The sequence below is a fragment of the Pseudorca crassidens genome, chromosome 3 (genome assembly GCF_039906515.1).
Source record: "Pseudorca crassidens isolate mPseCra1 chromosome 3, mPseCra1.hap1, whole genome shotgun sequence".
Classification (NCBI taxonomy): Eukaryota; Metazoa; Chordata; class Mammalia; order Artiodactyla; family Delphinidae; genus Pseudorca; species Pseudorca crassidens.
Window position 1 is genome coordinate 101,422,262 of NC_090298.1, and position 14,998 is coordinate 101,437,259.

At 42.4% G+C, this 14,998-nt stretch overlaps 1 protein-coding gene across 2 annotated transcripts in view; it reads left to right on the forward strand.

The window, feature by feature from the left end:
* SNX24 (sorting nexin 24) overlaps nucleotides 1–14,998 on the forward strand; it is a 162,179-nt gene that overhangs the window by 86,764 nt on the left and 60,417 nt on the right. For both annotated transcript variants that reach the window (XM_067731566.1, XM_067731565.1), the window contains one exon: nucleotides 13,382–13,486. In XM_067731566.1, the coding sequence (XP_067587667.1) occupies nucleotides 13,382–13,486 (105 nt within the window). The remainder of the gene's footprint in view (nucleotides 1–13,381; nucleotides 13,487–14,998) is intronic.

A 14,998-nucleotide genomic window follows, 5' to 3' on the forward strand; every position in this document is an offset into this window, starting at 1 on the left:
GTATTGAGTAAAAACTTTCACAGGTTATATTGAGAAGTGAGTGAGCCTCTATCCCTCTGTTTTCTTTTGAAGAGGAGCTGTCAGTTATCTGTACACTTTTCCATTAGGATGGCAAGGAATAATTTACCTTGAATTTTTCAGTTAACATTGTGTTACATCCAGGTTTACTTCCAAAAGAAGCAACACAGGTGAAATACAGATTTAGGCTGGGTGTTGCCAGCTGACTTTACAAAAGCCCTACCCCTCAACCCGGGGCTTCAAAGAGAAACAAACATGGGGGCTGGCTCTCACGTCCTTCTCAAGAATTTCTGGCTTTGTTCACTTGTTTATCGAGGAAACAGATTCTAGAGAGATTTCTGCTGGGTACCTCATGAAATAAGTCTGTACAATGGGATTAAAACCAGAACTCCTCCCCTCCCCAGCCTCTGATGCCAGAGTCTGGACCAGGCAGCCTGTCACATGCAAGCCTCCTTCCTAACCTGCCAGGTCTCCATTACCCCGACACAGCCCAGCTGTCCCCACCAGATACTTGGGGACCAACTCCACACGAGGCACAGCTGGGTGACTGCCAGTTAGGCCCGCCCTGAGCAAGAGGCTGCCCATGCTTCTTACGAGTGGAGGGTGACTCACTCTGCTCTCTTTTCTAGTACGATTTATTTTCTTCTGCAGAAGAGGACCCTTTCCCCAGTGATTACAGGCAGTTCTTAGATTCTCACAGTCAAAAAAGATTTCTAGATTTTCTAGGACTCTTCTCTCAACTTCTGCAATTCTGTTAATAATTTTAGCTATTCTTAAAATTATATCATCAAGTCTATTAGAATTAAGAGAGTAGAAATTCTCAGACCTCTCAATTTTGCATGTTTTTGGCAGCCTCATTAAAACATCCTTACAGGGACTTAGAGAAAAAAATAACATTGTGGGGCAGAGTTTTAGTTGGCAGACACTAAATCTTGTGTGTTATAGAGCAGAAAGGGGCTGCTAGAAGTCCCCTTTATTTGTCCCATTTGGTAATTGTATTAGATTTGATGAAAAGGTAACTTATTATAAAAGACAATTAAGTACAAATAATGGCAGGGTGTAAAAATAAACATAAATCTGTAATCTTGACTGTAAAGTTGTGTGTTAAGGAGGATTGAAATGGGCAAAAAAATTAATCAGAATATACAAGCTTTAGTGATTACTGCTGCCACCTTGTACAACTTTATCCTTTTATTACAATTTTGGTACCCTAGTTTCCATATTTGAATTTTGTGATGTGCTTTGAATGTTCTGTTTTTACATGAAATACCTTCCCTTTAAATTCAAGTTAAATCTATTCCTGTTTAATTTTTTTGAATATTCAGTTATTTCTGCAGTGGATGCCATTTGCTCTGTTGTCAGTGTCCTGTTTTCCCTTACACTTTACATTACACTTGTTAAAGTTTTTAGTCACTGTCCCCAAGTTAATTCTAAAATCATATAGGAACTATTAATAAGTGCTTTGTACCTTTAGAATAGTAGTTGCATGGCTCATCTCCATATACCACAAACACACAAAAATGCCTCCTGGCTTGTCAGGCTCATTTTGAGGCAGAAACTAAAACCATTACCCATTTGACAGTTCATCTGGTTGTTTGAAGTTCTTAATGATTACTACTTCTCCCAGACTTTTATAATTTTTGATATTAAAGTATGAAAACAATATTCTCATCCTCTACACTTTTCTTAGGATTCCTTTCTAATTTTTGGAAAAATTCAAGAGTTTTTTTTTTCCCCTATATGCTTTATTTTCATCCCCTCAAGTAAGTTTAGTTTTTTAGATTATAAAGCTAAATCTTGCAGAAAGTTTGGGGACAGGAGAAATAACTCCTTGTTACCAACATATATTTCTGCTATGCTAATACAATTGCTGTTTTCCTTCTTTTCTTGCTTTTTTTTTTTTTTGCGTTACGTGGGCCTCTCACTGTTGTGGCCTCTCCCGTTGCGGAGCACAGGCTCCGGACGCGCAGGCTCAGCGGCCATGGCTCACGGGCCCAGCCGCTCCGCTGCATGTGGGATCCTCCCGGACCGGGACACAAACCCGCGTCCCCTGCATCGGCAGGCGGACTCTCAACCACTGCGCCGCCAGGGAAGCCCACTTGCATCTTTTAATGGAACAAATGCCGCTGTGCTAGTGGGGTTCCTTCATGGTGATAATTATGGTGTAGAAGTTAAGTGTGGAAGCTCTGGCAGCAGAATGTTCCTGAGCCTGCCTTTACCTCTTAAGTCCGTGGAGCAAGTTGAGTGATCTTTCTGTGCCTCCGGTTCCCCCGTTTTAATATGGGAACAGTGAATGTGCTAACTTCACAAGACTGTTTTCCAGACTAAACGAAATCGTGTGCATTGCATGGCCAACTTCTAATGATTGATAGCCTTCATTACATATAACTTTTTTTTTCCATTTTCAAGACTGTTTCCTTTAAGCTAGATTACAAAAGAAGCATTCTCTGTTAAAGAGTATAGATATTTTTACAGCTCCAGTTATATATTACCAAATTACTTTTTTCCAAAATGGTTGTAGCAGATTTGTAATGCAACCAGCAAGCATGAAAGTATCTCACCAGCTTTGCATATTACCCCCCCCCAATGATATGTATTTAGCAAGCGATATATGTGGCCTTTTTGCTGTTTTCATTGGTATTTCTTAAGCTTATGATTGTAGCCCCTCTATTTGGAATTCTCTTTATGTGCTGTCCCATTTTTCTGCTAGGGTCTCTGTTTTTGATCATTAGTTTGCATGGCCTATTAATAAAATACTAGCCGCTTGATGAAGCTGTTTTTCACCATGGACTTTTTAAATTTTGGCTATGATATTTATTTTAATTTGCAAAAGTTTTACCTTTTTATGGTCTCTAATATGTCAGTTTCACCCTTTCAGACTATGTGTAAGATTAGTTTTTCTTCCAGAGCTCTGGAAGTATTCGATTTCACTTTCTTTTAGTTTTTCTAGATTGGTACTTTTTGAAGTGTGAACTTTGGGTGACCTGAAGCCGAACAGTATTTATTAAATTGCAGATTCCTGGGCACCACCAGGCATGCTGAATCAGAATCTTTGTGATAGAGCCCAGTAATCTGCCTGTTAAATCAGCATCCCAGGTGATCTTAATGCCTGTTGAAGTTTGAGAATTCCTATTTGTGTCATTATATTTTTAAAGGCATCTCTTAGACACAACCCTCCCTACCTCCCCCTGTATCACACACTGAAGCCACAAGGTGTGAGACCTTGGAAGTCTTTCCTACCTTTCTCTTATCTTTCACTTCCAGGGTGTCAGCAAGTCCTGTTGATTCATTCTTCCAAACTTCTGTAATAAGCACCATTTAATTTTTCATTTTGTACTCCTACCATCTCAATCTAGAGTCTTGCTACTTTATGTAAGTATTTCTTTAACTGTTTCTCATCCTTGTCTTCTTATTCATCCTCCGCTGCAGGCAATTTTCCTAGAGCACTATTTTCATCTTCATTTTATTGGTCAAAAACCTTGAAATGTGTCTGTATTATCTACCAAATCATGGACATTGACTTTTGAGACCAATAGTCTTAAACTGTGCATTAGTTTTCTGTTACTGTTGTAACAAATCATCACAGACTTAGTGGCTTAAGACAACACACATTTGTAATCTTACTCTAAACGTGTCGGCAGGACTATGTTCCTTCTGGGGGGCTTTAGGAGAGAATCAGTTTCCTTGCCTTTTCCAGCTTCTAGAGGCTGCCACCTTTCTTGGCTCATCACCTTCTTTTGTCTTCAGAGCCAGCAACCACATCACTCCAACTTCTATTTCCATCGTCACATCTCCTGTCATCACATCTCTTCTCTCTGACTTGGTCACCTCTGCCTCCGCCTTGAGATTACATTGGGCCTACCTGGATAATCCAGGATAATCTTCCCATTTCAAGATACTTGATTTAATCACACCTGTAAGGCAGTGCGTTCACAGGTTCCAAGGCTGACGATGTTGACATCTTTGGGAGGACCATGATTTTGTCTACCACAAACCCCTTTACTGGCCAGCCTTAGTTTCTCACTGCTTCTCCCAAGAAAAAGTTAGTGGCAGCCAAGCCAGTCTTCCCTGTCACCCCCCGTATATGAAAATCACTGCCTCTCTGTCTTTGCCATGCTGAATGTCCTTCCCTCTGTGTTCTCATCTATTCAAACAAAACTAAAACGTTTCAGGTTCTTCTTTCAAGTGATTTTCTTTTATTCCTTCATCTCTTTGTTCTTGGAACTCTTTTTCCATTTAGGAGGTTTCTACTTAAATTTAAAACGTCTGAGATAATTAAAACTCAGTTATCCCTAAGCTTTGTCTAACTAGAAGATATATTTTAAAAAACTAGGGACGATGTCCTTAACTAGACTTATCCTGGTGATCATTTTGTATTGTATAGAAATATCAAGTCACTGCCAGGAACTAACATAGTGTTGTAGGTCAATTACACTTCAAAAACAAACAGACTCATAGAAAAAGAGATCAAATGTGTGGTTACCAGAGTCCGGCGGGGGGGGGTAGAGGGAGGTGGAATTGAATAAAGGCAGTTAAAAGACACAAACTTACAGTTACAAGATAAATAAGTACTAGGGATATAATGTACAACATGATAAATATAATCAACACTGCCGTACATTATATATGAAAGTTAAGAGAGTAAATCCTAAGAGTTCTCATCACAAGGAAAAAGATTTTTTTCTTTTTCTTTAATTTTGTATCTATAGACGAGACAATGGATATTCATTAAACTTACTGTGGCAATCGTTTCATGATGTATGTAAGTAAAATCGTTATGCTGCACACCTTAAACTTACGCAGTGCTGTATGTCACTTATATCTCCATAAAACTAGAAGGAAATAAATAAAGTAGGGACCATGTCTTATTTTTTGTACCTTCCTCACTGTTAGTGTTGGGCACTTATTAGGCGTTAAATAAGTATTTGGCAAATGGGATATTTGGAGAATATTATGCATTTTTATGAATTGCTGGAGGAATGCTTTGGTCAGCAAGAACAGTTTCTACTGTGGGAGTTCAGTTCACTGTGAGTCTAACCCCAGGTTACACTTGCCCCTGTTTCGTAGCTCTGCCAGTACAGGGTGGGAAAACACCACCACCATACTGAAACCAGAACAGACCCCCACCCTGTTCTTCTCTGGTCACTCTCAGCAGGGTATTTTCAAAAAAAAAATAAAGTTATAGGGTGCTCTCCTCCCGGCTCAGGCCCAGGCTGTGACAGGGTAGGAGCTTTCTCTGTGACCCCCTGCACCACAGGCTGCGCCCCGCTACAGCCAGGTAACTTGCACCGTCAATGGGGGTCCTGGAAAGCAGCGTCCGTCCCGAGGCCCCAGTCCCCGGTGTGGAGAGGAAAGCCTTCCCTGCATGGCAGACTGCTGAGCCCCGTCTGCATTGCCTTCCCAGCTGTCAGTTCCAGCCCAGCCTTTTGTTCACAAAAGTTTCAGGGAAATATGGTGCTGGTTCATTCCTAAATGAATGAGTTCTCGTGACTGCCTACTTTTGGCCTGAGTAGACTGTTGCATTCTCATATTTAATTTAACGAAGTCCACATTTCAGAAAAACCAAAAAACTGCTGTATGGGGCTAAACCAGGGGTACAGCACCTCGTGAAGTGTCTCTAAAGGGAACCCTGAGGAGGTAGGGTGACAACACGGAATAAAAGATTGAATGCTCCCCCAAGTGTCCCCCACGTCTTTCCTTAACCTTTTTTCCCTTTTTCATCTTTTTATTCACGTGCTTGGGAAAAGTATTTCTGTTCCTTTCGGTGGAAAATGGTTGCTATCACCAACGTATATGCAGCAGGTCTTTACGGAGTAAGTTCTGTGTCAGCTCCTCTAACAGTATGAGAAGGGAAGGGAGTGGTCATGCCAGGCAGAGGGGATTGTGTTTGTGGTATCATGGACTCTGGTCACTGTCTGTGGGAATCAGAAAGGCCGTTTGGCTGGACGCAGCCTGGACGCAGTTAATCATCGGATGGAGTGGCAGAGGGGTATTTATCTTGTAAGCAGCTGAGCCCTCCTGGACACATACTGTCTTGGATCTGTCTCTCCTCATCTAGAGCCCTTCATCACTCACCTACAAACGCTGTCACCGAGCCCAGCAGCTATGATGATCGGCTTCCTCAGTACTCCTGACATAAATAAAAAGGAAAAATCTTTTCAGTACTATATCTTCAAGAATTTTTATAAGAAGGAGAGAAGGACAGATAATGGAGTTGATTGTCTATTCTGAAATGTAAGAAATGTTGTGGTTCAGTAGTGTTAAAGAAGTTTCTTTTTGTTTAAAGTGAAACTTAATAAGCCTTTTACCTCCAAGTAATTAGCATTTTCTGGCTTTGTTCTTGTTTGAGAAATACCTCAAATAGTGTGGAGATGAGATATGTATTTATTCCCTTACAGATAATCATAAATTACTCCTCTCTCTCTCTCCCCTCCCCCAATACTAAATCAGTCTCATCAATAAATTAATATATTATAGTATTTCCCATTGAATGAAATAGAACTCACCTTTGACCCCATGCTTCCCTCCCATGTTCACCCCCTTGCTCTCCTCTCTCAGTATAATTCCTGGGAAGAGGAGTCTCTGCCTTCCCGCTTCCCGCTCTTCTTTACCCAGTGTCTTTGACTTTGCAGGATCGCTCTGCACAGTCTGATCATGCCCCTTCTAGAAACACTTCCCTGACTCAACTTACCATTTCACCGCCTCCTCACTGTTTGCCCTGCCTCTCTTCCCTGCCCCTCAGAGTTGGATGTCTCAGGTCGTGGACTTTGTATTAGTTTTCTCCTGCAGGGTAACAGATTGCCACAAATATAGCAGCTTTAACCACACAAATGTGTTACTTCAGTGTCCCCGTGGGTCAGGAGTCAGGGCACAGGTTAGCTGGCTTCTCTGCTCAGAGTCTCATCGGGCTGAAGTCAGGTGTTGCCAAGACTGTGATCTCATCTGAGGCTCGGGGTCCTCTTCACGTTGTCATGTCCTCATTTGGGTAGAATTCAGTTCCTTGCAGTCATAGGACTGAGGTCCACTGTTTTCTTGGTGATGGTTAGCCAGAGGTGGTTCTCCCCTCCTCGAGGCCACCCTCAGGTCCTAGCCATGTGGCTTTGTCATAACACATAGCTCACTTCTTCAAAGCCAGCAGTCCACTGGGACTGGGTTTCATAAAGTGGGACCTGATCAAGGGATTGCCTGTCTCGTTGTGTAATGTAACCCAATCAAAGGAGTGACTATCTCACCACATTCACAGGTCCTATCCAGACCCAAGGGAAGGAATTTTATAGGCATGTGCACCACGAGGCAGCATCTTGAGAGCTTCTCAGGATTATGCCCCTCACAGACCTTTTCCTCCATCTGTACCGAACTCCCAATGTCGTGGCCTCTAGTTCCGTGGCTCTCAATACCACTTAGATATTCTCACTCCCAGTTTACAGACTCATATACAACTGCCTGCAAATTATCTCCACTTGGTTGCCTGTTGGGCATCTCTGACTTGAAATCACCAAAACGGAACAATTGATTCCTCTGTGTCAGGATTATCTTTGGTTGGATATAATAGAAACTTGACTAGGTCTCTTAAACAAGTGAGAGATTAATAATTCTCACATTGCGGCTTCCCTGGTGGCGCAGTGGTTGAGAATCCGCCTGCTGATGCAGGGGACACGGGTTCGTGCCCCGGTCCGGGAAGATTCCGCATGCCGTGGAGTGGCTGGGCACGTGAGCCATGGCCGCTGAGCCTGTGCGTCCGGGAGCCTGTGTTCCACAACAGGAGAGGCCACAACAAGTGAGAGGCCCGCGTACCGCAAAAAATAAAACTAATTCTCACATTTACAAGTAAACTAAAAGCAGGCAGTCCAAGTTGATGTATCGATTCTGTAATATCTATGTTCCAGGCTCCTTTTATCTTTCCACTTCACCATCTTTATTTTAGGATGTGACTTTCACCCTCTGGTTACAACATAGCTGCTGTCCCTCCAGGCATTGTTTCCACATTTCTGGCAGAAAGAAGAGCCAGTTTCTCTTTTTCAGGAAAACAGGAGCCCAACCCAGTGGACTTAAACTGCATTTCATTAACAACTCTGTCATATTATAAAGGAACCTGGGAAATCAAGATTTTTTGCTTAGCATTTTGGCCCTCTGAATGACACTGGTGTTTTTTTGCTTGTTTTGTTTTGTTTTATTTTACAAGAAGAAGAAGGGAGTGAATATTGGATAGGCAGCTTGCAGTATCAGCCATATCCCCACTGTGGTATTCGATTTTGCTGCAGGTGACGCTAGAACTAAAATAATGGTGACCTTAACAGTGAGATACACGTTTATTTCTCTCTCACATAAATATCTAAGGCCGGTGTGGCAGTTTCATGGGCCTCAGGGACCCAGGCTTTCCTCTTGTGGTTTCCCTCTTCTCAACACAAGGCTTCCATCTCATGGTGGAAGGTGACTGCTCCAGGTCTAGCCGTTACATGGGCAAGTCAGCCGGCAGGAAGGAGGAAAGGAAAGAAGGAACAGTCCTTCCCTTTAAGAACACTTCCTGAAAGTTGCACAGACATGTCTGTTTACTTGCCTTTGTCCAGAATTCAGTCATACAGCCACACATAGCTTCCAGGGAGATTGGGAGATGTGTTCTTTATTCTGGGCAATCGTGTACTTAGCTCAAAATTAGGAGTTCTGTTCTACAGAAGAGAGGGACGGTGGATTTGGGGAGATAACTAATGTTCTCTGCCACCTAGTCTAAACCTGGCATTCTACCACCTTTCATAAACAGGGCGCTGCCAGCTGAGGTCAAAGACCTGAAACAGTCAAAGTCTTGGGGTCATTCTATCACCTCCACTTTTCACCTACTCTGCAGCCTTCTGCTTCTCCCCGCCTCCACTGCCACGACCATAGTCCACGTCACCGTCGTCTTTTGCCTGGACTCCTACAGGAGCTGCTGACTGGTCTCCCTGCTTTGATTCCACCCCCTTACAGTCCATCTTGTTCATAGAATCTAGCACGAGCTCTTTGAAGTAAAAATTTTATCAGATCATTCCCTTGCTTAAGACATTCAGTTTGCTTCCCATGTAAAATGATAAGCAAATTCCCTCTGCGGCCTGCAAGGCCCTGCAGTGTCTGATGCTGCACCTCTCTGAACCGTCTCCTCCTTGCTGAGTTTGGAACACCAGGCTCGGCCCTCCCTTTCCATTGCTGCCTCTGCTGCAGTGGCCCTTCTCCAGCTCCTAACCGTGGCTCCCTCCCAGCATGATTCAGGTGGTTCCTGAGACATTCTCACCTCACACAGTCATTTCCCCAGCTGCCCCCCAGCTCACACCCCCGTCTGTTACTCTCTGCCCTCACCCTGTTTTATTAACATGTTTATTGTTTTTTTTGTCCATTTCCCGGTATGCCAGCCCCATGAAGGCAGGAGTGTCCCTAACACATAGGAGGAGCTTGGTGTCTTCTGTTCCATGACCTTCCTCAGGGGCGCTTTGTTTACCCTAGAACTTATTTTTTCTGACAGACAAAAGAATAATGTACTTTAACGAATCCTAAATTTATCCATCTTCTCCATACTCTCTGCTACATGGAATCCACCTTCTTCCTGGAGGTTTTTGTTTTAACCTAGACTGATAGTTCTCTAGGCCTGCTGTGTTCAGCTGCCCTTGGGTTTCCCTTCCCCATGCTGATGGGGAAGAGCTATGAGTCCTGATCCTATTTTTCCTCTTTGTTGGTTTAATTTCTCAGTTTTCCGGAATTACATGCTCAAATTTGGGTAAAAGAAGGCACGGGAGGTAAACTTTCTCTCACACTTAATTGATGAGATTCTGGTTATAAAAATCCATGTCAAATTGGATCTTTGGAGCATTGATCTTCTAGCATCCTTTGTTGCTGGTGACAAGTCAGTTGCCAATACAGTTCTGCTTCCTTTGTTTGCCAACTAATGTTTTTCCCTCTGTCTTCTCTCTGTCCTCAATATTCTGAAATCTCAACTGATAAATGTCAGTAAATGTGGATCCTTTTTTATACATTATGCTGGTACTCAATAGGTCCTTAATCTGAAGACATATATTAGGTCCTATAAAAATTGCTTTTCTTTGAAAATGTCTTCTATTCTTTATGAAAGGCTTATTACTTTCATATTAAATCTCCTAGATTAATCCAATATGTGTTTTATCTCTTCACCTACCCTTTCTCTCATTTTGTTTATTCTACACTTTGAGAGACTTCCATCATTTTATATTCTACCTCTTTTAACTTATTTCTCTGTCATGTTTTTTTAATTTCTGTCATCTCTTTCTTCTTCTCTGATGGTTTCTTTTTCATAGCAACCTGTTCTTGGGTTTTTTAAAAACCTGTTCTTGTTTTATAGAAGCAATATCTTCTCAAATCTCCCTGCGGATATTAAAGATCTCTTCTGTTATTTGATTTCTCTGTTTCCTTTGGGATTAGTTGTTCCATTTGTTTTTCTTGTCCTTTCTCTTTCATAGTGCTGGCTTTCCTATGAAAGTGATCTTTGACTGCCCATCCAGTTATTCTGGGTATTTGTCACTGGTCCCTCTGCTTTGGGTACATAAGTCTAGTACCTCTGTAGGGTGTGTCAACTTAAGGGCTTCATTATAGGGAATGAGGGTAGAGAGGCAGATATTAGGCTGGGGACCCCATGAAAACCAGAATGACTAGAATGGCAAATACCCTTCTTCAACCCAAACACTTCCTTCAGTTTCTTTAGGAACACTGACCCTTTTTTACTGGGGGAGGGTGTGCATGCTTAGGGATGACACTGGGCTGCTAGTCATCTCTGTGGTCTTTGGCACAGGCTGGGGCATAGACTGATCCCTCTTCCCTTTCCCTCCTCCTCTTATGCCAGTCCTGAGCACAGAGCCTCTCAGGCTGCTGAGAAGATTGATGTCCAGACCCTCTGTAGTCCCTTCCTGAGGAGGTCTGGGCTGGGGCTTCCTCCGCTCCAGTGTTTTCTTTAGATCATGCTTCTGCTTTCCGTCTTTTTAGAAAGCTGTTAATCTCTTGCTTGGTGATTGCCCCTTCCTCCCTGCCCTGTTCTCTGTGTTGTTCTGAGGCCTATTCCCTTTGGCCTTTTTCTTTTTCTAATATCTACCAGGACTGAATTCAGGTATATGAAACAGGAAGTCCAAATACCAGTAACCTTAAAAAAAGAGGAAGGGGGCTATTTTTTTCCCCTTAAAAAGCAAGTCTGGAGGCGGGCAGTCTGGGGTGTTGTGGCAGCTCCAGGCAGTGTGCAGGCACCAAGTCCTTTTTTCTGCTTGCTCATCTGGACACCTGTCTTCCATCCTAAGAGTTTCCTCATGGTGGCAAATGGTCACAGCCGCTCCAGCCATCATAGTCGCATTCTAGGCAGGAAGGGGTGAAAGGGGAGTAGTATAGAAGGTGCCAGCTAGCTGAGTCTGTTCCACTTTAAAAGAGATTTTATGGAACGCTTTTCTCAGTGATTTCTGATTACCTTTGACCTCCGCTCTCTGCAAGGGGGTGTGGGAAATTTAGCTTTTTAAGCTGAATTTAGCTGAATGCAGTATTGTTTCCAATAATTTAGGCGTTTGGTGAGGAAGACAAGGAGGATAGATTTGGGCTTGCAGCTAATACTTTCACAGTGTTCTGTTAGTGGCGCTTCAGGTATGGAGGGAGAAGGCAAGCATGGGCTTAGCCTAATGTCTTGAGACAAGTGCTCATCTTTGAAATGCACAAAGACCCCTTTTGCATAGTGTACAACAAATTTCAGCTTACATGGTTAATGAAGATATGCTTATGTATGAGAACTTTTTTTATTACAGTTTTAGGTGCTGGGGTTTAGCTGTGTGCATTTTCTTAGAGGTCATTATGCCATTTCTTTGCATGTGTAATAAAGGAGCAGTCTCAGTTGAGTTTTCCAGCTTTTTACTCAAAGCATTAAAAGTCTTTCCATCTTAGAGGCAGTGTGTTAGCTTCGTCTGTGTTGCCACTGTAACAAGTTAGCATAAACTTAGTGGCTTAAAACAACAGAAGTTTATTATCTTATACCTCTCAAGGTCAGAAATCCAAATTGAGTTTCACTGGGCTAAAGTTAAGGTATCAATGGGCTAGAGGAGACAATCCATTCCTTTCCCTTTTCTGGCTTCCATAGGTCAGCGGGGCTCATGACCCTTCCTCCATCACCTAAGCCAGTCATGTAGCATCTTCCAGTCTCTCGCTGACCCTGGTCCTCGTGCCTCCCTCCCGATAAATCAGGATCCTTACCATTACATTGAGCCCACCTGGATATCTATGGTAATCTCTCCTTGTAAGACACTTAATTTAATCAGATATATAAAGTACTTGGCCCTGTAAGGTAATATTCACAGATTTAGGATGCGGATGTGATAGGATGCACCTGTGACAGGCAGCTCTAACTCAACGTCCGATAGAATTTTCCTTTATCTATATAGTCCCTTAAGACTGCTGCCCAGGAAGGCTTAGCTGAGAACCGTCACTCAGTTTTCATGAACAAAATTTAGACCTAATGCTTAGGAATTTTGGAAGGATCAGTCTTTTCTTTTTAGAACTTTTTTTTAATAGAACTTTTAAGAAACTCTCCATACGATGTGGTCTAGTTCATATGGCATTTCCAGGGATGATGGTTATAAACAATTGCATTCTGTTTTCCTTTTTTATGTGAAAAATATGTAGAAAGACTTTTCATCAGAAAAGTACTTCTTCGGGCTTCCCTGGTGGCGCAGTGGTTGAGGATCCACCTGCCAGTGCAGGGGACGTGGGTTTGAGCCCTGGTCCGGGAAGATCCCACATGCCCAACTAAGCCCATGTGACAAAACTACTGAGCCTGCACTCTACAGCCTGCGTGCCACAACTACTGAAGCCTGCACACCTAGAGCCTGTGCTCTGCAACAAGGGAAGCCACTGCAATGGGAAGCCCAGGCACCACAACAGAGAGTAGCCCCCACTCGCTGCAACAAGAGAAAGCCCAAGCCCAGCAACAAAAGACCCAAAGTAGCCAAAAATAAATAAAGAAAGAAATTTATAAAAAAATAGAAAAGTACTTCTTCCAACTAAAATTTTGTTGTATTAATTGTTTTTGGAAATTATAAACTTCTATACTTCCTTTATAGTTCATTTACTGAACTCTTAATTCTTCAGGAAAAATAATTCCCATCTGAAATGCCAGATGATGTATAACAATAACAACTACCAAAACACAGAACTCTTGTCCTGAAACCTGAACATTTAGGACAGCTAAAGAAAGAATTTTTGATGAAATTTCAGTGTATATATATTTTCCTCTATATTTTTATTGGAGATAGCAGTGGTTCACTTCCTTTTATTGGCTTTTCCCTCAAATAATGTCGTTATAATTAAAACACATTTTCTATGTTTTTTTCTGTCTTTATAGCTTAAGAAATGTATTAAAACTCCAGAAATCCCTTCCAAACATGTTCGGAACTGGGTCCCAAAAGTCTTGGAACAACGACGACAAGGTTTGGAAACGTATTTACAGGTAAGATGTGTTTAGATCCTCAATTAATGTAGCTTAAAGAGTCATATATCTCAATATTTTTTTCTCAGAACTTATGGGTAAGATACAGAATATATCAAGCAACCAAACATTCTGAGTGATAAGAAAGTTTAAAATTATAAATATGTTGTTGGTTGGTTCTTTTAGCTTTAGTTAAGTTCTATTTAAAATTGGTTATATGGATTCGGAAAGTGAAAAATTAGTATAAAAGTAAAAACCGATGCAGAGGGATCTGTTGGTTTTTTTGTTCAGCCCTACAAATTATTCTGTTTTTTGTTTTCCCCTCTAAGATTTGCTGCTTCTTCATAGCATTCCCAGCCTTTAGGTGTTGGGTGTTGGGGAGATAATGAGAGAAACTGCATTTTCAGTGGGCCTGGCTAGTACACCTATGGAATCAAATTGAGAATGAGTATATAAAACTTACTTCTGTTGAAGTACTAACTTCTTTGAAAATTAAAATGTATGTTTTTAAAAGAATGCAGAGGATGCTCTTTTCTGTAGCTAAGAGGAGCAAACAGAACTACCTAAAAGTAAGATAAGACAAAGCAGTCTGTCTGCCAAGTGACAGAAAAAGCAAAAGGAAAGCGTGAGGTGGTGTCAGCTTCTCTGAGTTTTAAACAAAAAGGGCTAGTGGCCTCAGGTGAATATTCAGTGTAGTCATCATTAATCCAAAGAGTACTGCGTGAGGCAAGTGCTGAGAGAAGGGTTGGGGGGCTGTGGGAGCCTTGTGTTCACCAGGACACATGAGTCCACTTGAGGGGCTGACGCATGAGACTGACTGAGGTGAGCATGGCCAGGAGGGAAGGGGTGGGTAATCTTGGCTCTCAAAGAATGAAGAGCTGGACATCACCTCGGAGTTCTGAGTTTACCGCGATGATCTATCTAAGACATGTTGCATCAGAGAAGTCGGCAGCCATGACTGTGTTCATCCATTGCTATCTTCATCACCCCCTTAAGGATTAACCCTTGGTGGATTTTATTTGGGCGGGCAACTGTGGACTGTGTGAAGCCATATGCTGTGTCCTCTACAGAGCTTTTCTGGTTGGTCTTGCCTGAATGACTAGTAACTAGAAGCTGAGGAGAAGGTGTCACCACAGGCTTGTACTTAGCGATCAGTTCACAGGACTCTGTCCCAGTAGAAAGATGCCAAGAGTCCATCCCTGGTCTCCTGCAGTTTTCTTGGTCTTTACAGTATTCAAATAGGAAAGCTGACACGTGGAGGCTCTCTGAACCACAGAGGAGGGCTCTCTTCACTGCCTTTGTTCTTCTGCTTTGGGACGTGGTGGATGGATCCTTCACTGCCTCTCCCTGGCAGTGAGAGATTAAAGGAAGTGGAGGCCACAAAAGACAGGAAACTGTGTGGCCATGTGCCTTGAGACTCTGTATATGGAGCTATGAGACTTCCAGAGCCTCGGGCTGCACTGCACAGCAAAACCAAACCAAAAAACGAGACATTAGATGTTGTATGCAAAGGGTAAAAATGCACGTTCTCTA